Source organism: Phalacrocorax carbo, chromosome 5, assembly GCF_963921805.1.
Source record: "Phalacrocorax carbo chromosome 5, bPhaCar2.1, whole genome shotgun sequence".
NCBI lineage: Eukaryota > Metazoa > Chordata > Aves > Suliformes > Phalacrocoracidae > Phalacrocorax > Phalacrocorax carbo.
In genome coordinates this window covers 58,157,547-58,183,391 of record NC_087517.1, presented here as the reverse complement: position 1 = coordinate 58,183,391, position 25,845 = coordinate 58,157,547, and the positions used below count along the sequence as shown (strand labels likewise).

The following is a 25,845-nucleotide window of genomic DNA, read 5'->3' as shown; positions in this document are numbered from 1 at the left end:
TAATATTGTGCAGGCATGAGCATCAAAGCTTGGCTTTGCAGTTAAGTTTGGACAGGGGCAGGAGGGCTGTTATTTTCATACTACAATAACTTGCAATTCATATTTCATTAAATACAGAGCACCAGGATTCCAAATTCTTTTGTGGTATTGCACAAATTATTACAGGCTCCAAAAGTCTTGAGGAATTTCTATAAGCCTGTGAAAGCTTTAGATTGGATAGTGATCATTGCCTGCATTAAGGCCTGTGACAGATTGCTTCATCAGTGTACACAGAGCAGAACATCAAATGGCCATTTGGCAGTGGGCACTGAAATTCTATTAAGGTTGCCGAAAGCTTAGGTTGACATTGTATATGTCTGCAAAGAGGCAGAAGAAAAGATGATGGTGATGATGATCGTGCAATGATATAGTTCTCTTCTCCTTAAAATATTCACATATATAGCATACCAAATCTGTCAGGGTGATGGTAATGTTTCGCTGCTAAATCTGAGCTCTGCTACATTGCACATCTTTGCATATGTCTTGAAACCTCAGTAGTAATACGTTGAACAGTGCATTTTAACTGGAAGATGAGAATTGTGTAGTATTACACATGTGTCTGTAAATAATTGACTTAAGTTTTTACTTCTCACAGTCTTTGGGATTTTTAACTTGATATATGTTTTTTCTATTTTATTTTCTTTCCCTTTGGGGGAGGGCAAAAAACTCCCTGTATTTAACATTGGTACATAGGTTATTCTTAAATGAGCTGAAAAATGAGGGATGAGGTCTCACCCTTGTGATCATCTGACTCAGAGACTCGTCTTCCATTGGTTTGCTTTGACACAGTCTCCTTCCCTGGAGATATTCAAACCCCGCCTGGACGCGTTCCTGTGCCCCCTGCTCTGGGTGTGCCTCCTCAAGCAGGGGGGGTTGGACAAGATGATCTCCAGAGGTCCCTTCCAACCCCTGCCATTCTGTGACACCCAAACCCCCCCGAACAGAAAACTCTGAAGTTTAGTGTCTTTCCAGTGGTCACCTGCAAGTCAGTGGAATATTGAGGAATATGGAAAGAATTCCAGGCTAGTCATCCCTTATAATCATTTTCTCATCTGTGGTGGTGTTATACTGCTGGAAAGGTGGCTTGAGGGTAGTCTCTCCATTGCCAGACTTTTTTCTACTGCAGACACTGAAGGAGGGAACTGGCCACCAAAAATCAGGACCTTTGCCAGACTGTAGGCCACTAAATTGTGATTAATTGAGAAAACTTGATCAGAATGTTCTCAGGATAGGTTGAAGGTGGAAGAAATCTGCATGTCTCTTTACTGTTCCCAGGGCTTCCAACAGTAAAAATGGATTTTACTGAAACACTACATGTGCTAAGAATAAGCTTTGGACATATGCCAATTATGAAAAATTAAAGCTCAAACAAGCATATTTTATGAGCACAGGGAAAATGTTGCTTACTGGAATGATTTATAGAAACTGTTTTGCAGCATCAATTATTATGTTTTGCATTCTGTCCTGCTGCCATGTGTTCCTTTATAGCTACAGGTTGTCGTCTGGACAGAGGAACTCTCTAATAGAGAGAGGCTTAAATCAGGTACTGGAAGACTCAAAACTTTTGGGGAAAATGAAAATTTAGATTCTAAACCTAAACCTTGTGTCCTGAATCAGGACCTACCTTGATACAGATTCAAAGACCGTGATTGATTATTTTGGGTATCTGGGTGTATCTGAGCAAATGGTTTGAAAACAGGATCTCTATATGGGAGACTGGAGGAGGAGTTAAGCCACTCATGAAGCTTTGGGTCACATTTAGGCAGCTGAAACTGCCAGGGAACACTAGAGTCTAAATTATGTTTCTCTACAGCTTGTTCTGAACTGTAGGGCCAAAACAATTGCTGTGGTACTGGGAGGAGGACTATAGCACAGATAAAATAGAAGCACTGATCAAAATGTTGTTTCCCCTATTAACTGCCCTCTCCAACTACTTTTTTGCCATGCATGGGAAATACGTTCAGTAATGATTCAGAAGAAAGAATACCACAAATGAATTGCTAAAGCCACTGTAAAAATCACGTGCTGTATATTGCAGCATGAAACTGGAAACAAAAAAAGATTGTGGTTACTCATTGAATAATTTTGATGAATGGTCTATGGCTTGTTCATAAGCATTTAGTTGCAGGTACTCAGTGTTCCAAATGTAATGTTTTAATTGGATATACAAATGACATGATGAGTTTCACCTTGCTGTCCATAATTCTTCAAATGAAATTCTTGGTGAAGATGCCTGAGACAGCGTACTCTCAGTTCAGTGGAAGTGCATGGTTTAGCTTGTTTCACAGGGTGTAATATTCATAGAAGGTGAGTAATACAATACTGGGAACACAAAGTGAGTTCCTTTTTAAGGGAATGAAATTCACTGCATCTTTTTGGCAATGACTGTCTGCATTTACTTAAATGGGTGATGCAGGGCTCTAATGCTTTTAAACGATATCAGATCCCCTGATAAAAGACATAAGACTGCAGCTTATTTATTGTGATGAGACAGGAGTTAATAAGATTACTCCTACTCTTCAGTTACTTTTTCATCTTTTGCAGCCAAATGCTGGGGTTTTTGTTAGCAGGCAAAAGGAGGTCAGCTCATTTAAAGAGTGTTGATGCTAGAAATAAACGTTTTTTCCCCTCAAGTGGAACTCTGAAACCTAGGCTTAGCTGCCTAACTGCCAAAACTCCAGTCTTTAAACCAGAATTGCTTTCAGCACTGGAATGCTGCATCCCTATAATAATCACTTATGTAAATTAAAAACAAAAAAGGAAAAGAAAAAAAGAAGTGTACCATAAACTTGTAATAACTGTGGTCTTTGGCAGAAGGGTTGTTCATAAATGTGGTAACTATCTGAAAAGCACTGCACAAGCAAGAATTTGTGGTGGAGAATAAATACGTAATTCCAGTACTCTGTTGTGCAAGGTGCTATACGACTGTATAGGAAGCACTGCGCTGGAGTGGCTGTCACAAACCTTTCTGGGAGTGGATACACTTTGTGTGTGCGTGTAGTTATCTGCTTTGTCATCGAGCAAGCTTTTATGGTAAAAGTAGATAATCTGTGGGAAAGTGGGTTTTGAAAAAAAACCCAAAACCAACAAAAAACCCAAAACAAAACAAAAAAAGCCAAACAAAAAAAAAATCAAACCCAAAGAAACCCCAAAAACTTGCAGAGGGAAAGAGTTAAAGCCATCTGCCTGAAAGCCTTGTGTAAAACACACACACTATGTTGGGGAAATAAGCCAATTATGTGTGCTTCACAGGAGGTGGGGGACTGACCTTTGTGTATAATTAGTTCTTTTATTTAAAGCAAAGATTTTGAATAGAATAACTAATTAGCTGTCATAAACGGCAAATTGAAGATTTTGGCCAGATTCCTTGGGGAGTGTGGGAGGACGTCCCTCCTCCCAGCCCATACTGTACGCTCTCACTCTCCTCATTAGGGTTGTTTTTAGTTCTCTGCAGTGGTAATGAGGAGTGCAGTGGCGGCACTTCTCGGAGCCCCCTCTAACAAGGCATGAAATGCAGGTGGAGAACTGCCGTCAGCTCCCGCCGCTTTCACTCAGCACATGTGGGTGTAGCAGAGGGCTCGGGTGGGAGAGGGGAAGCCCGAGGGGTGCTGTGGGAAGTCGGAGGGGGGTCTGAAAAGCCCTGGTGATATCACCTGTGTTCTATGCTCTGGACTTGACTGTATAAAATACAGGCAAGCTGCAAAGCCTCGAGGCATATATCATTAGCCAGCAGTCCCGCATTACTCTTTCAGACCAATTAACCTTTAGAGTTGCATTAAAGAAATTAGGTGGTGAACTTCAATGCTTTCAGAGGGGACCAGTAGCTCTCTTGCAGACCTGAGCACTGTGGAGCCGTACGCCATAGGACCATTGCAGATAACTGTTATTTAAAAGGTCTACCATTTATAAAAAGTTCCCAGGCTCTCTTGGAAACGAGGCTTTATGAACAGTGCCCTTAAAGGAACTGCAGCTGATTGCCATGTGAACAGAAATATCAGTAAAATGGCTTAGAAAAATTTAGAGGTGTACTTAGTGGACACTTGTGTTATAAAGCCAGCTGAATAATTTTACAGCATGACCCCCACTGAGAAGATACAGGCTGATTAAAGTCAGTTTGTCCGACTGTGAATAGAGGTAAAGTTTAGATTACTCACTGCAAAAACAGCCTCTTTAGACACAACCATAAATTTCAGCATGTCCAGAGGTGGTGTCTATAATTTTTTAATGTGCATTGGAGCTCCGAGCACTCAGAACAGGTTTTGTTTTGTATTTACCAGCAGCAAGTCTATTAAGTTGTAAAGGGCAAAGAAGGGAGCGTAGGTAGCCAAAACCAGACAGGCTTCATCTACTGTTTCTAAGAAAAGATAGCAATGGATGGCTAGCAACAGGAGAGGAGAGCAACTTTCAGAATTCGGTAATCAGTCGGTATTCCCTTTGTGATCATGTATTTTCATGGGTGAGTGAGCAGTTGTTAATTTTCCAATGCCTGCAACATGACTTCTCATTTTCTAATCCTTGCCCGCAGAGCGCACGTGGAATTTGTTGAAGGTGAGCCCTTTGGTTCTTGACAGCCCCAGTTAGACACCACATGCCCCTGATTAAATTGAACTAAGTATCTTGGCATTTTTTTGGTAAGTACTGGGGGAAAATCTACATAGAAAAATGAAGCAGTATCGCAGATTTGCAGTGAGGAAATTTCCAAAAAGAAAGACCAGCTCTCCAGGTGGTTTCTGCCTGCAAAGCCCAGGCTGCTTGGGGTTTGCTGGAAGGGAGGCAGGCGGAGGAAAGCGGGCTTTGGTGTTGGCTGCGTCCTCTCTCTGCAAGCCTCCGACAGTGAAAGGGGTTAAGATTCTGAGATGCTGCTCTCTTGTTTCTTGACATGGCAAGCATGTGAGGAACCCTTGCTGATCAAGTTTGGCAGTTTTTGAAATTTTGTTTCACGCCTTGCCTGCTGTGTCAGCTCACCAGCTAATTGCAGCTGCAACTTTCTGTAGTGGTGTGTGTGCTCCGTGCAGACCGGTTGGTTGGGATGTCGGAGGGAAGCCTCACAGACCAAAATGTAATTTCAAAACACTGAACCTGACCAGCAGAGGCTGACCTTGCTCGTTATTATCTGAGTGGGAATAGCAGCTTTGAACATCATATGATCTCTGAAATGGTACCTTTTTTCATTAGAAAGCCCCCTGCTGAACACTGACCAAATACATAGCTTTATTCCTCGCTTAAGGTACTGTTTAAAAATACATATATGTATCTGTTCCTTAGCTAGTTATTAGAAGAATATCAAAGTCTTGTGTTCCCCTTATTCGCAGAAGCCTCTTAAGACAATGGTGTGCTTGCAGTAGTAGGGAACCGAGATGGTGGCAGTGAGTGAGGGCTGCCAGGGCCACAGATGGAACAAGAACCGCCACTACAGCCAGCCCACAGCTGTCCAGACCTACTTGCCACCTCAGGAGACCCTCCACCCCTGCTAACCTGCCCTTACCGGTCAAATCAACCTCACCTAATGGTCCAGGCAGAGTTTCATCACTGCTGCTGTTTCAGTGGCCCCTTGCTCTGGGTGAGGAGAGCTGTAACTCTGAAAGGGCACTGGTTTCAAAAGCACTCAAGGGCCTTGGGAAGTCCCGTCTGGCTGAAGATCTTGCATTTCTGAATCGCAGAGATGACCTCAAACCCCACCCATGCAGCAGTTCTCTTGTGAGGGGGTTTAAGGGGCTCTGGTGATCTAGAATCTGCATTCTGAAATCTGCAGCACCCCCAGATGCAGAATCCTCGAGTTACCTAGATGAACCTTGCAAAAGAATTGTATGATGGCACCCCCCCACTTCGTAAGAAATCCTCTTCTGCCGCTAAGGGTACACAGCTCACATTTAGAGAGCCTGTTTGGGGGGGTGGGTAATGACTCACTGGTGTCCAGGACTCCTATCTTAAAATACAATTTGCACATCTAGGTTTTAGTTTTCATAGGTGCGAACTACTTTCTTTCATCACTGGTACTGATCTTACACAGTTTGCAAATGCAAATTCATGTATGTGCCCTCCTCTGCCTCCAAATAAGGCAAACTCCTCTCACGATGTGCTGTTTGCCTTGCATGGAGTCGGAGAGAGCATGGTAAGAAGGCTTTAAGTTTTCTGAAAAATAAATTACTCAAAAAGTGAAGCTTCTCTTTGCTCCTGAAATGTACTCTGCATAAAGGGAAAAAAAAAAAAAGTGCTGTGTTCAGAACCTAGGGGCCACTTCTGTCATTCTTACAAGAAACTCTCACCAGGAACACAAGACTTCTGCAGTTTGACCTCCAGCACCCACAGTGTATTGCACTTCTGACACTTCCCTCTCTTTCCAAACATGCAGTTATTTCTCTCTGGCTGTGTATGTAGCATTTCTCTCAGGAGCATTACAGGTTGCGTATGTGGCAGGCAAACGTGGATTTAAGTTTTCACTTATTATTTCATATTTGTCACTGGCATGAAAAGTTTGCTTGTATCGACTTGTGAGCAGATTTCAAGTGTGCCGCAGCAAAGAGCAGGAGGGCTCTTTAAGCCTTGAGGGTTTTTGAATGTTACTTGACCTGTCTCCATGCTGCTGAGACTACTTTGATAACAAATGGATCAATACCTCCCTGTTTGTGTAGAGGTGTCTTAAGTGCTATTGTCGTCTGCTTGCAGCTCTGACAAAGCAATTATTACTGTAGGAGTGGTGGGTTTTACATGTGCTGAGCACTAGCCACCGTCAGGTCACCCTGGCTTTTAAGGAAAGCAGCAAACGTCACTTACTACAGCAGCACTGTCGAGGTCCTCTCCGGTTAAGGGACTGTTAATAATTCCATTATGAAGCTGCTACTTTCTGGGACATCCAACGCTTCCTATAGAAATGGTGGCTTAACTTTGTGTAAGAGTATATAACCAGCAACACCCACTACTCTAGCCAGAGTTTCCCCTGTTGTCTTCTCTGCGTTGGTTAAGCCCACAGCATTCTTGTTCCAGGCCCAGCATTTCCATTTTTTAGCAACTGACACTAGTAATAACAACGCAAAATCAAGGCTCTAGAGAAAATGGGATTCTGGTGTCCCAGTGAGTTCATTTCTTCTTTCAACATTTCCTGTTCCCTTCTTCCCCCACAGTACAATCCTTGTTTATTTTTCCACCTTGCCTGTTGATTCCATAAAATCGTCCCCTGCCTCCTTCTTAAACTGAGAAGGGCGGCAGGTCTCACACCCATGTCCGTGCTCACCATGGGAGGCACTAATGCTTGGAGGAGAGGAAAAAGCTGGAGACAGCAGCGTGAGGAAGGTGGCCACAGTCATCTCTACCAGTCTAGTGCCTCGAGTGTCCTGTCTCCACCTCATTCCCAGCTAGCTCATGCTTGCTTTGCAGTCCCAGCAGGGGTTTCCAGGGAGGAAAAAACTCCTGGTTTTTTATTACTTTCTCCAGCAGTACAAGAGGAGAGGGAAAGCTCTGCTTTGCTCAAGGAGCATGGCTTCACTAGTCTAGAGGGGCAGTGGTTGGGTTATTCTCAGCAGTCCTTGCGAGCTTTTGAATAACATTTATTTTAGAGCAGCCCCTGGGCTGCTCTGGCTTTCACTGAGGCCTCCGTGACCAGTAGGGCTCACAAAAGAGGAAAAACAGTGGCGCGCTACATCTTTTTATACTCACTCCTCTCCTTTCCCCATCAAGCTTCATCCAGCCAAGATGTTGGACTGGGGGTGTGTACAGTGGTGGCCCTTCTAGTCTTCGTATTTGCCTGTGGCAGGTAACTAACAACCCAGGGATACTGGTAATGAGGGGAAAAAGGAAATGTTGACGTGGCAGCCAGTTTATTCTACTGCAAGTTGTTAATTGAAAAAAAGTCTGGTGCTTTGTGTCAGGAAAAAAGGGCTGCGTTCCTGCAAGTGTCACACTCCTACTTACCCTGTGACAGCAAATGAAGTTTAAGTTCCTTTGACCATCAGCTTCATGCACTTAATTTCTGTGAATTCCTTGTAACCCGCAGCAGTATTTTCTCACAGATCTACCTATAGCTCACAGTGCTACCCCAAACGCAGGAAATCTACTCAAGCTGCCTGATATCTTTTAAACTAAACGCTTTGTTTGTGTTGCAGGTGTGCCGATGCTATCTGTACAACCAAAAGGGAAGCAGAAGGGCTGTGCTGGCTGCAACCGGAAGATCAAGGACCGGTACCTGCTGAAGGCGCTGGATAAGTATTGGCATGAAGACTGTCTAAAGTGTGCCTGCTGTGACTGTCGTCTTGGAGAGGTTGGATCAACTCTTTACACAAAAGCAAATCTCATTCTTTGCCGCAGAGATTACCTGAGGTAAATAGAGGAACATACTGTGGGCTCTTCCCAAAGCCTCTCAGTGTGCTGCCAGCTGTTTGGCTTTCTAAACCTCTACTATGAAAACATGTATTTGTGGACGGTCAGCCCTGCCCAGAGGAGGTTGGAGTTTCCTCCTCTGTTTAAGCATGGATTTTTATTTGCACTTAATGTATTTTGTAGTCAGGGAGGTGGCATCCTATGTTTAAGTCAAGGTAGAAGGAGGAGGGCATGACTTAACTCTTTATTATTATGAGGCAGCAAGAACAAACAGTGCTTGCTGAGAAAATTAGAAGACTGTTAATTGTTCTTGCATATTTGATGTTATACTCCTGCACATTGACTAAGATCTGACCAAACCGTTACCTTTTCTTTTTCAGTGATAGCTTTTAGATAGACTTCTAGTGCTTATACTGAGTAAGGTTCCTCCCGAGGGGCTCTTGTCTCTTTCCTAAGTAAACAGAGCAAAACACTCCAGAATTACAGATCAACTTCAAAAAATTTTTCTTCATGAGGAACTCTGCAGAGACCATCCCTAACTCTGAGTTAGAACTACCCTGTCAGTTGTGTTTGCAATACATAACAACACATGGGATTTTTTTGCCTGGTGTGTATGGGGGTTTTGTGCAAAATACTTTATATAAACACAAATTAATTTTAATAAGACAGCAAGCCTAATGCAAATACTGTTATGAGGGTCACACTGCAAAACACTCCAAGTTTTGCTTTGTTTTTCCTTTGGAAGAGTGTACTTGATCCCCAGCTAATGGCTAATGTGTGTGTTCTCTTTTTTTTTTTTCCTAAAGCACTTCCTTTATTAGCATTTCCTATGCAACCAGCAAACACATCTGAAGCAAAGCAAAAACAACATGCCATTTTAAAATAGGGAGGTAAAATGCCGTCTAACCTTGTGGTGTCCAGAGGCTGGCTAAATTAGTCTCAATGATCAGATGTGTCACGTGTTTCAATGTAAAACATATTCTTGAAAATCTTTAGTAAATATTTTCTTAGTAAACTTGGACAAACAAGTTTCTCCCTCTAAAGATGAGAGCTTAAGCACTGAGCCAAATAGAAGAAATGCCTATTAGCTGCCATATGGGAGCTGCCACCTTGCCTTTCAGCCAGGCAGTATGCAAGAGCATCCTGCCCCCATAGGATTTTTGCTTCTGCTTGAGCTGAAACTCTCCAGGGCACACATGAAAGGTCTCGGCTGAAATTCTGGCACTTGGGCAGCAGTCGCAGGTCCATACCAGGTTAGATGGGATGCGTCCCCAAAACGTGAGGAGGAGCTTGGGTAAGGGTGGAACACATCTGAAGGGGGAAAGACAGGGTAAGCAGCCGTTGGAAAGGTGGAAAGGGTGCGATGAGGAGTTAACTGTCTTCAGTATTGTGAAATAATTTTTGTACCTTGTCTTAATTCTAAGTATTTACTAATGCCACAAGTCACTTGCTCTGGAAGTATCCTTAACCCTGTCTCTGCTGATCTGAAGAAACTGAGCTCCAGAAGGTTCTCTAACACACAGATTTCTAACCCCAGATTAGCATTTTCATTCTTCACTGACATTCCTTCAGTGCAGCTGTACTCCTTCTGTGTTGTGGATGTAATTCTGATGTGTCAGTGAAGAATATAACAGCTCTTGATCTTCCCTTGTCAAGGATTGCATAATTTCTTTTCATCATAGTATCACAGTTGGGTCATGCTAGCTGCTAATCACAAGGACCCCCAAAACCTTTCAGGAGAGCTTCTTCCAGAATAGTCTTCCTTCCAGAAAGCATAGGTTGCATTAGTTTCTGGAGTGTTTTTTATACTTGGTTGTATTAAAACTCATACCTTGTTTGCACCCAGCTTGCAGTCCAGGTCTCTACATCCGTCATCCTCCTCTTCATTATTTATCAGTTCTCTAGACTTTGTCATTTGTGCGCTTGATAAACAGTGGGGGGGGGGGTGTAGGTTTGGGGTTTTTGTTTTGTTTTGTTTTAATCTGACCTGAAAGATAGGTATTCAGTGTTATTCTACACATTGCAGAACCCTACTGGAAATACTTAGCTGGGCAGCGATTCCCATTTACATTTGCTTTTTGAGACCTACAGCTACCCCATGTAGTGTCCATTTAATGAGCACTGTATTGATTTTGGTTTGTTCTAGTTTCATAACAAAAATAACATGCGGCATCAAATCAGACACGTTAAAGTGCCGAAGGAGAGCTATATCGATGCTGTTTAACTTAGAAGAACCTTTTGATCACCGCAGTTGTAGAGCATTTTTTTCTTTCCTTGGTTTATCCCGAGAATGCTTCTTTGAGGTAGAAAAGCTTAATCTGTGATCTTCTCACTGGCCCCCAGATGGCGCGACTTTCTGGGGCACACCAGAGGTCTGTGCTAGAGATGGGAAAGAAGCCAGGAGCCGCAGATCCCAGGAAACAGCCCACATCCTGCCTTCAAGAAGAGAGAGAGCAGTTCATGAGGTGAACTGTGGACGGCAACCACTGGGGCTAGTGTTTGACCATGTCCATGAAACTTCTGCCACAGCAGCTGTTAAGCGTGGCCTTCTCTGAAGCAAACTTTTTCTGTACCTGAAAGGGGTCTCATAGTCCCTCTGCCTCCATTTGTTGGGTTAGAATAATCCCAGGTCCACCAAGGGGGGAGTCTGTTGCTATTTGTGCAGCATGGTTAAGTTGTGGAGAGAAGGCTTATGTGGCCCAGCAAAACAGGGCCAGTCATTCTCCATGCTAAAGAAATTGTAGATATTGTGAGTGAAAATGGGGGGCATCTGCCCATATTGCAGCAGGGTACCGACACTTCAACTGGCTGCACACTCTGCTCTAGGTCTTTGGCTAGTCTTGGCCTCCTCGGATGATGGCTATGTATACATACATTATGCTACTAGCTAATTTTGGGGCGGGGGATTACTACTTCCTACTCTTAAATATTTTTCCCCTATCTGAATTTAGTCTGTTACAGTGGCTTTGACCACTAGAAATATTTCTTACTTGTTTTTATTGGGAAGAACAATGTAATTGTCATATCCCAGGAAATTTAGCCAGCTTTACAGCTGTGATGTTTTATTCTTGCTAGTAAGTAAATTTAGATTTATACTATTATTGGGGGGGTTCTGCCGCACTCTTGGGTTCTTTTCTCCTGATGCTACGGAACAATTTCAGGGTCCTAGGATAGGAATAAGGGCATTGCTAGAGAGTCTTGTATTTTATAGAAGTTAAAGCATTTTTTTTTAACTTTAAAACATACTTTATTGCCTTCTACACATAATATTTCTTTCTCAGTTTTAACTATTAATTCTATTAATAGAAAGAACTACAGTTGCCATCACCATCTTCTCTACTGTCAGTTCACTCCTGGTAATTTGAATTTTTCTTCCTGGAGAATTACCCATTCCCATCATTATATAATTCCTTCCCTTTAATAGTTCTAGAGCTTCTATCCATGTCTTTTTTCCCTTGTTCAACAACTCATGGTATTTGTACTACTAGTCACGCTTCAGCAGAATTCATTCCTAAAAATAAGTTTTTATACTTCATACTGTACTCTCACCAAAAAGGGAGTACTTTATCTGGAAGACAGTCAAGGGAATTTATTGTTGGACACTTTCTCTATATGCCTTTGAATAAGAACAGGGTGAATATTGCACTGATATTTAGTAGGTCAACCATCATGTGAAAAATTAAAAGCTAGACTGATTTTGCACCCATAAATATATATATATCTCTTTTATATCTGAAGTCCAAAAGGAATATTGCTGTGTAATGACCAGGAGAAAAAAAAATTGGTGTTTCATAATCTCTTTATAGACCAACTTTTCTTTGAATTTGCCTGTGAGCTGAGTGTGTAGTTTGGGAATATGTGCTTTGTTACCGGGTGAGACGTGCTTTCCCCTCCCCTTACACAGTCTCCATCTACGAGCATGCAGCAGGCTTGTTCCTTCCCAGGGGTGCAAGGACCCAGCCATTACCACCCAGCATCAGGCTCCCACTTGCCTCATCACTTTGGAGGCAGCAGTGTATAGGTGCTTACCTATAAAGGACTCCCAGAATATTTTGGGCAGCTTAAAAATTCAGCAGTTTGCAGGTCTGGGCCCCTGCGTGCGCCACCCCTCCTGCAGCTAGGTGTTGTCGGGCCAAGAGCTCCCACGCCGCAGTTGTCGGCAAAGAGCGGCTCTGCCATACTGGAGCAGCTGTGGCTGCTGCAGGGATCGGGGACGGGGACGAATTTCTGGGCTCTTGCCATCGGCATGGGGCAGAGCGCTGGGGCAGGAGCGCGACTGGCTCCCACCCTGCTGCATCGGTGTTGCTTTGGTGTAGGCTTTGTCCGAGATGCTGGCAGCATGGTGGGCTGCCGGCCGCATGCACTGGTCCTCTGTGCATTTTTAGGAGAAATCTTTCAACTGTATTCCAGGAGCTGTGAGCAGCCCATAGCCTGATCATTTGTTTCAAAAGATAAACTGTCGTCATTGCTTGTGAAGGAACATTTGTTAACCTTCACATTTCATAAAACACTTTCTTGCTCATTTTTTAATCATGAAAGATGAAATTGGATCTCGAGTTGTTATCCTTGCAGTATCACCTCAGTCTCCAGCTGTGTCTAGATGTATCTTTCGATACATTTTGTCTGAGCAAATAGATTTACCATTTGTTTCATAATCACAGTTCCAGCATTCCTACCTCTAATTATTTTTGATAAGCAAATGCTATTGAAGAAACTGCTTCTGGGACAGAGAAGCTTAGCATGCAGCTCAGATGGCTCCTCGCAGCCCCATGCAGCAATGTGTGTTTGTTCCTAGGTGTAATTAAACATTCACCAAGCTTCAGTTCACAGGGACGGTTTGGGTCTTGCATCAGGATTTCCCGGGAGGAACTGACAACTTAAATTTCACTGTGAAGTGCTGATGAAGAACGTGATTTTTCCTTTTTACTCAGCGGGGTGCCCTCACATGAGCAAAGGCAAGTCAGGCTCGCTTTGACAGGAGCAGAACTGTTGCTCCTGTGTGTTTGATATACTGGTGTTGGGAAAGTTTTTCATCATTTAAACTGATTAGGGCCTTAATTAGACTCCAAAGAAAGCTCAAAACCTGCATTAAAAAATGATGGCAAATCAGTAAGAGAAAAGGGCGTTTCAGGAAGCCCTGATGCTGTTCTCAGTTGATTTCATGGAAATTCTTTCCACCCAACTTCCCACATGTTTTGATTGCTGCCGCAACCTCAGTCACGGCATCGGTGCTGCGACCTGAGCGTGGCATTGGTGCCTCTGGCAGGCGGAGCAGCCCTACACATTCCGTCTGGGGGATAGAGGCGTCCTGGCAGGACTGCCATCCCCTGGCACTGGTGCACCTCAGCACTGTCTGTATCACAGAGGCTCAGCGTCCCCCCTGGGCAACTCCTAGTCCAAACGAGTCAGCTGCCCGGTACTGGGGTTTCCAGTCATTGGATACTGGTTTTTGCTTTGCTCTGAATGCCGCAGTGGGTTCACTCTGTTGGTGAATTGCTTTGGGACCCCTTTAGACGAAGTGTTCTGTATCTGGCAAATGTGCAGTGTTTAACTTTGTTGTGAGAGATGAAAAGCCATCTTGCACAAACACGGGTGCCCTGCTCTCTGGCACAGGAGAATGCAGGCAAATACCCTCCTCCTGGTGGGCTTCCCCAGGTCGGTAATGAAGGCCCTAAGCCAAACAATTAAGCCACAGTTGGACATGTCAGCACAAGTCTTCAGGAACTGAGAAGTGCATGCCACAACTAGCAGAATTTAAGTTAATCTACCAGAGACATCAAGACATCACTAATACTCTGAATGTGGCTTCAGCCTGCAGAAGCTCCAACACCTTTGAAGCAGCAAGGAGAGTCTTTAGTATTTTTTCTACCAGCAGAGCGTAGCATACGTGTATGCACCGAGAGTGTGCCCTGCCTCCTTTTCAAGGGACACATCGAGCGTGGGGAGGAGAGGTATAAATGAAGTCTGGCTGAACAAATTATACCTGCTCAGAGCCTAAAAATGTTGCAAAATTGAAGTGCTGTTCCTGCATCGCAACAGGGAACCTCTTGCTTGCTATGTAGGATACCCTCCCTTCTACGCTTGGTATCTGTACGGATTAAGGTGGATTAATTAGGCTCAAAATACAATGTGTCTTGACAATGTCGCTGTGCTTTGTGATGTTAAAGCACAGATTATTTTTTTTTTGTCCATAGTATCTGGTCCAGGGGTTTCTCACAGCTCATGCTTTTCAGGAAAAACAATCAATGCTTGGTTTGTTTGCTTCCCCCATCCCCCTTTTTTTTTTTTTCTTTCCCCTTCTCCACACCTGCCAGTCAGGAGGAAAGCACATGGCAAGTAATTCTTCCAGGCTCTGGTATACTGGCATGCCTCTAGCACTTTCAACCTTGCAGTTTTCTGACTGCTGTTTTTAAACTCTCCTAAGAGGACATTGTTGCATGTGTGTTGAGTGCCAGAGACAACCAAGATGGATTTTAAGGTTGGCAGCTTCAGTTATACCGTAAGGAAGGCTGGGGCAGAGGAGGAGGACTTGGACTTCTACCTGCTAAGGGTTCCAACCCCACCATAAATATTTATTGAAAATATGGAGGGAGAGACCAAAGGAGTAAAAATAAGTGAACATTTAGATGCATTCTTCAACTGAAAGCAGATGCCCTTCAGCAGCCTTGAAGTTTATGCCTAATAATCTCTGAACTAGTGCGATCACCCGACCAGAGGGCTTTTTTGTACCTCACTGGTTCAGCTCTTCCTGTTACGCTATCCATGAATGTCAGACCCTTTGGCATGCCAGATATAAATTCTCTGGGATGGAACCTGAGGGCTTCATGAGAGGACAGCTTGACCAACTTGATGAGTATCAAAATGCAATTTCTTTCCTTCAGCTGATGTGAATTCCAACTTCAGCACTGACAATGGTGTCCTGGAAAGGAGGGTGCACCAGCTAACATGTGTTTACCATGCCAAAATGCCTATTGCTAAGGCTTTCTCTGAATATTACGCAAAGGCTGATTACAGGGAAGTTGGGAACCTCAAGTCTGAAGTTACTTGCTTTTAAGTGATGTTCAGGCTTTCCTTGCAATTATTGGCATATTCAGTACTTTGGTCAAATCAGAGCTGTAGCTCCGCATATTTCTAATATCCACAGATGGGAAAAATACTTATTGCAAGCTGTTAAGAACCATGCTCACTGGAAGACTAGTTGTTGGTTTGTTTCAAATGGTAGGGGCAAAACCTTTTCACAATGATGAGTTTCAGGTACATAAGGTTAGTCTTGTTCTACAGCAGGTCCTGATGGAGCTAGGACATAAATGGCAGCAGGCATATAGGGAAGGTGTATGGGAAAACCTATTTCACCTACTAGCTGGAGAGCATCTAGAATCATAGAATCATTAAGGTTGGAAAAGACCTCCAGAGTCATCAAGTCCAACTGTCAACCTAATACTACCATGTCTCCTAAAAGCATGAGCGTGGGGTTCGGTAGCTCTTCAAAAACTTATCCAGATAACCTGGATATACAAATATATAGAGAATTACATAGCTGTACACAGTATCTACAAATGTAGATATTTATCTGCAGGTAAGTGTTTAGTCCTCTTTCAACTCATAATTCTTATCTTTCAGTGTTGACAAAGCCTCTTGTTTTGGGGAATTGTCAGTCTCAACTGAGCCATTGAATTTTGAACTTGTCTTGTTCTTGTAGTGTTTAAAAAAAATCCGATAGACACTCCCAGCCTATCCTTTCTGTACCACTCATTATTTACATTTGCCTGTCCTGGTTCCTCTTCTTTTTTGTCTCCTGTGAAGTCAACAGCTCCAAAATTTTCACTCTTTCTGTGGAGAGAAGATTTTCTCCCTTTTTCTTGATTGCAAGCTGCTAGCGCTAGAGAGATGAGAAGAAATGGGGACTCTCTCCTTGTAGGCAATGACTAAAACAGATTGTTTCTAGTGGTGACAGAAACAGGCAATCAGGTTCTCAGTTTAGCCACCCTGCACGTTTTGGTCGGAGAAGGAAAAACCTGTTAAAAGGTGCTAAACTTAATGTGTTCATATGAGACGTTTCTTCCTGTTTTCCCTACAGTAAGGATCCTTTACCGTTCTTTTAGCACCCTGCAGTTTTTGGGGCAGTTGACTTTACTTCAGGTGTATTCATGGAGCTGGTGAGGTCTGGTTCATCATGCAGAAGACTACTCTTCAGGCCAGAGAAGACTACATAAAAAGCATCCTTCAACAGTTGCCTACTGCTTCCAAGAGCAGTCCCTTCTTTTCCCATTAATTCATTTGCATTCACTGCTGCTCCTGTATGCCAATTAGCTTTAATTTTTACTATACACACTGACATCAATGGCCAATGAGAACAGCGCGTAGCGGGGTTTTTAGTGTGCCTATAAACTACAGAAAATTGTCCTTGGACAAACTCCTGCTTTTAGACTGGCTGACAACAATAGACATGGTTAAGTTCAGGCTAAGAGCCATTAAACATAATTACTACCACAGGGTAAAAGTTTAATTGTGCTAAATTTGAAATCTGCATAGTCTATGCTTATTTACAAGCTGGCTAGGTCTTCCTGTTACATAAGGGGGGATAAATCTGTACTTAAAATTGTTGCCTTTTAACTTCAAAGGGAGATGAAGAAAAAATGGGGTTTTTTAGAAGCAGCAAAACAACTCCATTCGGAAACCTTTCTGTATTTCCAGCTTCTTTTATGCCAATAGCTCCAAGCTGGTAAATAGATGCTGAGCATCTTCTGATAGATTTCCCTCCCCCCCCTCAATGTGCTTCAACTTTGTGTGCGTGAATGTGTGAGAGAGTATTGCATCTGTTATGAAGGTGTCTGGGGGACAAAATGCAGATCAGTTTGTTCATGTGGGGTTATTTTAAATTTAACCACAGATGGGGCTTGGGGTGGAAGATCTTCTTCCTGCTCCTTGTTTTCCTCCCCTCCTCCAATAATGTTAAGCTCCCCACCTAGACAGTTTCAGCTCAAGTAGCTTCTGGGTAAGTAGGTATCAGAGGTGGCAGGTTTTTATAACCAAACAAAAAAGGCCAAAGTCTGTGTTCATTTTGCTTTTTCTTCCAGCAGATTAAAAGAAAAAAAATAATGTTCACTGAGCTACAAGTTACAGCGTATTTTTAGAAGCACGGTGAATATACAGGGCTCTAAATCACTCTCTGAAAAGCAGATTAAAATTAGGAAGTGCTAGAATAAGTGTGAAATGTTCATCTGTTGGGAAAGGGAGGGTATGGAGGACTGCGACACTTGATAGAAGAGAAAAAGATTAGCATGCTGACTAGCTGGATGCTACGTTCATGTAGACATTAGAAGGCAACACGATTTCAGCTGGACAGAACATAAGCTTCAGATCTTATGCAAACAGTCAAAGCTGTTTAACAATTGGTTTACCCCCAAAACCGCTGAAAGGAGACAGGTGAATACGATGCCAAATACATTTTTCATGTTTCTTAAGCTAACTGTTTAAATAGTTAAGTGAACATCTGTCCAAATTTCCCCATCATTTCCATTTAGAAAAGTCTCCTATTTGAAGGCTGAAGAAAAGCGCCTGCTTAACAATGCAAATGGTGCTGTCTGGGGCCCCTTTATTTTGTTTAATCTAGATTGAGCTCCACACAACTGTGATGCTAATGAATAATGGATATTTTATACTTGTGCATGTAGCAGTGCTGGGCACAGAGCAAATCTAGGATTAACCTCCCAGTTTCACTGCCTAACACGTATTGGACTCTTTTTTTTTGAGTTTGCTGTGACTTGGGTACTCTAAAAGCAGATGCCCGGTTTTACGGAAAATGGCAAAACCCCGGCAAAAGCTGTCAGGTTTTGCTGAGTCCAAGTGAGGTACCATAGAAGGGGACAGCTATGTTGGGGGAGGGAGGGATGTCTGTATTAATGGCTTGATTTGCGAGCGGGGGCTGAATGAGAGCCAGGGTGTTTCAGGGTGGAGACCTGAATGCTTTTCGGTGCCACACTTTTTCAGTCCTGTCTGCTGGCGTTAGGCAGCCAAACACCACGCTCAGCTGCCTCCCCTGCCTGCGTGCGGGAGCAGGAGCAAGCTGGAGTCAGCTTGCAGAGAGAAAGGGGCTGCCCCGTTACCGAATACACGGTCTGAGTTTGCAAGTGCAAACTACATAGCTGGGGTTTTACTCTGCCTTTCAGCCCTGATATGATGGATCTTAGGGGAAGAAATTTTGGTACTCCCGTTGCAAGTTTTCTGTCTTGCCCCACTATAGCACAAGTGTTTCTGTTTGGTTTGTATTGTTTTACTTTCAGGGAAAATGTAGTGCTGTTTCTTCATGGGAAGTCTTGGGGTTTTCCAGCCAGGCGTAATGAAAGGCCACGGATACCACTTCTAATGAAAAATAAGGGTAGCCCTTTTTTATAGCTGAAGAGCAAGCTGACTTTGTTAGCACAGCGCTGTGTGAGGGTCGGAGAGTTGTGTGGAGGTTTCTGTAACATTGCTGGGTGTTTTAATTCACAATTACTGGCCAGTAATAATTAGTATTGATTAGCTTGGCAAATTGCAGGTTTAGAAATTGGTTATAGATTTTCCTGATGCTTCTCGTCTGCCTGTTGTGGAATCAGCCAGAACCAATGGCTTGAAACAAACCATGAGCCCAAATCTGTCTGCAGGCAGCGACGCGTTGCACACGCAGAGCTAATGGTCAGCAGGAAACGTACGTCTTGAGGCTCATCGCTCCAAGAATATGATTTTTATCGTCTCCTAAGCAAAGTAACTAACCACATATATATTGACCACGGTCTCGGCTGAAATTTGGTTTTGTCGGCCTGTTGATTCATGCCCCGCTGGTTCGTGAGGCTTTATCGTCGCCGCGGTGGCATGCTGCCCCTGGCACGCGCAGGGGTCTGCAGGGACATCTTGGAGAAGTGGGCCGGGGGAGGGATTCTGCAGTCTTGTTTGGGTCCCCCGGCAGGAGCTGTAACAGCAGCAGACATCTGGGGAGACAGATAGTGAAAGCCAAGATGAAAATGGCAAAGCTTCCAGTGCTGAAGGGCTGTCCTCGAGGACCGGGGAGCTGAAGTGGAATGGCTGAGCATGCTGTTCGGCCGCGGTGGAAGGGCTTAGCTGGCTCCCGGGAGGGACCTGGAGGCCGGAGGAGAGGGGCACAGCCAGGGAGGAGGGCTTGCTCTCTGAGATGCCTTGCAAAATGCTGTTGTACTCATCACAAGAGGAAAGGTGCTTTTTCGTTTTAAACAGCAGGTAAGTGGGGTTCTTCCTGAGCTATATTATAGCGTTGCCTGCCAGGATTGGCAAAGTTTGCAGGTCTTCTGTGTCTTGCTGCGAGAGGCTGCCAGCCTGTCCCTCCATTAGGTTGTGGCCAAGCGCAGACAGGGCAAGCACATGCAGAGGAGGACGGGCAGCTTTGAGCACCTACCCCACCACTGCAGAGAAGGAGATAGTTTTTGACTGAAATTTTGTGAGCCCCAAAATAGTGCTCTAAGTGTTTAATGCTTTTCTCCATTAGACAGCAAATTAGCCCTAGGCTCGCAAACCAAATGGAGTTTCATCTCGACAGTCGGAGCCTGCTCACCAGGCAGTTTTATCCCAAGTTCCCGCACACTGGTTGGTCAGCGAAATGGAGACTGCAACTTCTATTTATTGGTGCAATACAGTATTTGATACTGCTAATTACACTTAATTAGTCCTTCCACCATTTAATTAAAATGGCTTCTAATGATTGTGCTTCTTTGGCAGGCTCTTTGGTACCACCGGGAATTGTGCTGCCTGCAGTAAACTGATCCCTGCCTTTGAGATGGTGATGAGGGCCAGAGATAATGTTTACCATTTGGACTGCTTTGCCTGTCAGCTCTGCAACCAGCGGTGAGGACACAGTTATTATACACACAAACACAAACTAATTTATACCTTTGCCTGCAAAATAGGGGAAATGTTTGATCCATGCTACCTATCTGGGGCTCACAGCCTGCTGGCGTGACTTGGGCTGGTTTATTAGGCTGACCTGGGTGATGCACGTAAGTACCTGTAGCCCCTTTAGTGCAAATCCCCTTGTAGCTGGTGGGAGTTGGGGGGGCTGAGGGGGGGCACACAGCCTGCAGATCTGGGCAGGGTTATACACAGCACAGCTGCTGCTGAATAAAACAAACTGCTTCAGCGTCCTTTCAGGATCTACCCTCTTTGCAGAACACAGACGATGGAGACTGGACCTTCTCTGGCAAACTGATGTTATTTTGCTTAAATCAGGTTTCTGACAGGCTCAAAACTGGGGACAACAAAAGAGAAGGCGAAAGAGAAGGGACAGGAAGGAGAAAAATACTCTAGATAAGCCCTTTCTAACACTAGAAAGCAATCCCTTTAGTTGTTGTGTAATTAATAGGGATCTTGGTGGTGTAATTTTGAGTGGGACTTGTGTACTTTGCTGGGTTTTACCCAGTGAAAAATGCTCGTCAAGGAGTATAATAAAGGGTCATGCACAAAGTTTTCCCTTGGGCTACCTGCAGCTAGCCGCATTTGGGATGGCTGTGAAAAAATCTTTCCGGGGCCCTGTTTGTTGGTGATCGTAGGCAGAATGGAAGCCCACAGAGCCCGACATGATACAGGGTCACCTTTTGATGCATCCATCCGTCCTTGTCAAAGATAGCCCTGAAAGTGCTTGTTGTTTTTACTGCTTTAGTGAGGCTATAGTGACTGCCCAGGGCATGAGGGCTGTGCTGAGGTGTGTGTTCTGGACATGCAGTTGTGCTTCCTAAAGATGAAACAAGGGGACAAGACTTCAGCTTGTGTGAAGGTGTGAGAGAGACAGTGGTGGGAGAAAGATGACAAAACTCATGGGAGGATGTAGAACCTAATTCTGTAAAGGTCAAGTTAAAAGCCTGACTTAAAAATTCATCACTCTCTTGCCCTAAAATAAAATTCACAGTGGGATCTCTAATGAAGTAACCATACTCAGTGTGTGTGTGGATGCAAACCCCTGCCACCTTTTCCTCTAAACTTAGGAGACCGTGAAAACTGGAGCCAGATTCTCCTTCCGTGCCCACTGACAGTAGTTCAGTTCATGGGGATGAATGGGCTTGCAGCTGGGTGGTGCCAGAGCATGGAAAAGAAGAATCGGGTGAGCAGTAGCTCAGGTGGCTTTACTCAGTCACGTTATTGAAGGCAGGGGCAGTGTTTGTTCGAGGTAGAAAACTCTCCTATTAATACTGGCGGCATCCACAGGCGCGGTGGCAGCGCCAAGGCGGCAGTGACATCTAGTGGCTCCTGGCCTTGGGCTCCTTTCCCGAAGGCACGCTATATCTTTCAGTTGCCCAGTCTTGTTTTGCCACTCTCAAGCATGCTCTGCAAAAGCCGTGAATCCCCATCAGCAGCCTGTGACTGTTTGCAGAGCTAATATGGTCCCTCCCTGAGATGGTCTCCCTTCACACAGCTGAAATAGCTGGTTGTTCAGGGGGTTTGTCTCCAGACTCCAAGTGTTGTGGAATGCTGCCAGGCTCAGCTTCCTTCAGCCTGCCGATGAAGGCCAGGCAGGAGAGGGGTGCTTCCAAACTCCGTGCTGATACTGGGGCTAGAGTATCTCAAATGTCCCTTCTGGCAGAGGCAAGTCATGGCTCTGGGCTGCACAGGCGGGAGTGCTGGGTTGGCGTTGGAGTCTGTAGGATGAGCATTTGTCATCAAACCCCTACTTTACCCTAGTTTCTCTCATGGAAAAGCCTAGTACTGCCTAGTTTTCATTTTCAGGAATTTCTTCTAAATTTCATCCTTTATTACAAAGGCTTCACAGCACCTTTCTCCCTCTCTTCCCTCTGTGATTGCTAACACTGTTAGTGCACTCCGTGCAAAGTACAGTCTTAGTCTGCCCTTAAAATAACGTCCATGCACTCTCACTGCCTGGCAGGAAAGCGCAGGTAATCCCCCTGTTCTGGCAGAATCATGCTTTGATGCATGAGGGGTTTGCCCAGTTTGGGAGGAACTGAGTTTTTCTGAAAGATGGGCTGAGTTAGACAGTGTAGAGGTATGTGTAGATTGTTGGTTTTGGCTGATATCAGAAGGCTACAAACCTTTGTGAGTTATCCTCTAGAGATTTTGGCCCGAAAGGGCTGAATGGCAGTGCTCCTGTAACAGACAACATTGGAAGCTGAACTGAGAACAGTGAGTTCAAGTAACCCTGAAGTCAAAATTGCAGAGGTGGATGTCAAAACTAGTTCTGAATTGGAAACTCCATCTCATTCTTCAGCTATGAAAAGATTGGATTATGAATACCTTTCTCTAGTTCTCTTCCAGTTTACGTGCCCTTCTATAGCTAGCCTCTGGCTGCGTAGAGTGTTAAATCCATCAGAGCAAAATCTCTAATATTTTTACTGAGTGTGCAGTATTTTCATTCGCTTCATTCTCCAAAACATCAGGTTTGCAGCAAGTCCTCAATGCTACTCAGCCTGCCATGCTTTAAACTGTTATAAGGTCAACATTGCTTTTCACAATACTGACTAAATGTTGGTCACCGCTGTAACTGGCTGATAGGTCAGTACTACAAGGGTTGCAGGAAATCCAGCTGCTTGTGTTGCCATTATCTAAAATGTGGTTTTGCTCAGAAGAAAATCACTCTGTAGAAATGGCAGGGCAGATTCAGTGCCTGTTTCTCACTGCTGCTGGCTGGAATGCTGTCAGCCAGACGGGCTCTGCGACAGACCTGTTCCGAGCATGGGGGCTGCCAGTGCAGTCCCATGTCTCACCCTGAAGAGAGAGCTGTGGGTTGGGGCACGTGAAACTGCATCTGAAGTTGCCCTGTTAGATCCTCTGTCTCTAGTTGTGATGCATCAGCTGAAGAGATCCCAGTTTACTGCTGGGTTTGCAGGACTGGCAGGTAGATGGAAAGAGTCACCTTTGCAGTGAAGCAAAGCCCTCTCCCAAAACTTCACAGGGTGTCACGGTATCCCTGCTGTGCATTTTAGTTCCCATGTGCTCATACACACATCTCCCCCCCAACTCCCAAGTTCCTCAACTCCTCCTTTGGCTGCTCTAGACCCAAACCAGATTTGGCAAGAGACAGCTGTTGGCAATGCTGTTGGCAAGAGTAATTTTCGCATTTCTCTTCTGAGAGAGAGATACTGTACTTAAGGTAGGGATGAGTAGCAGAAAGCAAGCGGCTATGTGTGTTATTTATTGTGAGTAAACCTACTGGTGGGCAAGGTGGTTTTCAGGAGAGTGTGTGCAGTACAGCTGTTAGCATAAAAGCTATTAGTTTAAATCAAGATTAATTTTTAGCTTTTTAATGTAAAATATGGGTGAATGTCCGAACTACTAACAGACAAGCTGCAGAGGGAAGATGATGGAAGGTCTCCAGTGAAATCATATAAATTGAGAATCAAAGCCCAGTTCTCTCTGTACCAACTTGGCAAATCAGTTTATTTGCAGGCGTCAGTTGGAGAAAACTTGTGCCCATGTCAGACCTATAAAGGAACTCTAAAATGGTGACTCCTGTTCTTGTAGCACAAAATATTAGGCTTTATGGAGATGCTCCGCCTGAAGCTGCCTGGGTTACAAATCTAGAAAACATTTTAGACAAGGAGTAGGCAATGTCCCTGCCAAAGCTCTGCCTGGCAGCAGAGGAAATGGGTGTTTGAGGTCTGCTAAGTCTCCTGAGGATGGGATCATTGCCACTAATCTTCCTTCAAAGCCCAGTAAATATTTGGCCTTGCCAGAGGATGGTACCTACCCTTTCCTGTGGCTTCAGAGCTGCTTTTCAGCACAGGGGCTGGGTGACTCTGCTTTAGGGACCTGGGGCTGATTTAGGACTCAGCACTTGAGGCAGGGAGGTGCAGCCATGCACTCTGCTGTCATGGCCCTGTTGGTGTGATGGACAAAACCCAGCCCCTGAACTGGGTGCAAAGAGCATTATTTGTTATCTTGAGAAGTAAAGATTAGCTTCCGATTCTTGAGCAAGCAGGCAGGGCAAAAAAGCTATTGGCTGTCAAGTCACACCTCTCAGATTTTGTATGTGGAACTTTTTTGACCTTAATGGTCAAATAAAATTGTTAAATATCACAAGCCTCTCTGTCAACTTCAATACAAACAGAACAATTTACATGGTATATAGAGAGCAGTGCCCTTCGCTCAATGAAGATAAAGGTTAGGAGTCCAGCCACCAGGAAATTTCTATTTATTGTTCCACACTGTACACAAGGGGGTGAGGAAAGACTTAATAGCCAGTCCTTGCCTGGAAATTAGTGTAAATACTGCCTCACCCGAGGGAACTGTGGAAATGTGGATACCAGCAAAAACTTCAAATAGTCTCCGTGTAATATTGCTCGTTTGATTTCCTGGCTGCAGAGCTGACACCACTTGTCTGCAGGGCCAAACCCCTTAACTGCTCCCGGCCTCCTGTGGCCGCTAGCATGGGACCTGGCAGAGACCAGGACCGGCTCCCCGAGCTGCTGCTTACGACTATGGCCTGGGAGCTGAGCACCACCGTGCCTGGAAAAGGGATGGCAAGACCCCAGGGCGTGCGTGGGGAAGGGGAGCGGGGTGCAAAGCATGCGGGCTTCCCGGGTTCCCACACCACTGGCAGAGCGATGGAAATCACATTCTGCTCCCTGGAGTCGCCTTCAGACCCAGACTGCCTCAGACTCCCCCTGTTCTAACCTCTGTTCATACTTACACCCATTAATTCTTTTAATCTTCCAGATTCTGCGTGGGAGACAAATTTTTTCTGAAGAACAACATGATCTTATGTCAGATGGACTATGAGGAAGGGCAGCTGAATGGAAGCTTCGAGTCCCAGGTTCAATAACAAACCCTGCTTCGCTGAAGCACTGTGGGATGGGCGCCTGGCCGCGCAAGCAGCGAGGGCGCCTGTCAGCTTGCCTGCAATATTTTTTTAATTCTTGGTCCAGAGAGGACTATATACATTGTAGTACTTTTCCCCCCCAACACAAAGCAGTTACAATTTTAGATGTACAGTTGTGCCTGCTTAGCTGAGCACTGCATTGCCTGTATGTTTGTGAGTTTTTGGGGTCTGGGGGAGGGCTCTGTACAGTCTGTTTTCTGTATATAAACTGGAACATTTATTTTATGAAAAATGTAATGCAATTTTATTACTGGTGTGAATTAAAAATTATGAATGTTTCCTGGTCATCTTAGCTGTGGTTTGTTCCCCATGAGGTGAAAGCCTGTATTTCCTGTGCTTGATGTTGAGCAGGCTACTAGAAATATATAGAGAGATCCCTGGAAACTGCATGAATAAAAGCAGAGGCAGGACTTCACGCACACAACTGGGGGGAAGAAATGCTGCTGCAGAGTTAGACCTCTCCACTTGAACCGTGTGTCCAAAGACTTGTGTCCAAAAACCTGCTGTGCTGTACAATGGGAGGGAATGAGCTGCGGGCGGGTGAGGGCTGGGAACTGTCGGTGCCACTGGCCAGGTCTCACCAAGGCTGCCGTGCAATGCTGAGTTGCTGCTGAGAGTCGCCTTGCTTTCATCTACGAGTTTAGACAGAGTGTTTCTCTGCC

The 25,845-nt window shown here is 44.6% G+C and overlaps 1 protein-coding gene across 8 annotated transcripts in view; it reads left to right on the top strand.

The window, feature by feature from the left end:
• The window catches only part of LMO1 (LIM domain only 1), a 65,741-nt gene extending 40,271 nt beyond the window's left edge, over nt 1–25,470 (top strand). For all 8 annotated transcript variants that reach the window (XM_064452662.1, XM_064452660.1, XM_064452658.1 and 5 more), the window contains 3 exons: nt 8,139–8,352; nt 20,080–20,205; nt 25,021–25,470. In XM_064452662.1, coding sequence (XP_064308732.1) covers nt 8,147–8,352; nt 20,080–20,205; nt 25,021–25,126 — 438 coding nt within the window. In that variant the 5' untranslated portion in view covers nt 8,139–8,146 and the 3' untranslated portion in view covers nt 25,127–25,470. The remainder of the gene's footprint in view (nt 1–8,138; nt 8,353–20,079; nt 20,206–25,020) is intronic.
• Nucleotides 25,471–25,845: the final 375 nt, after the last annotated feature.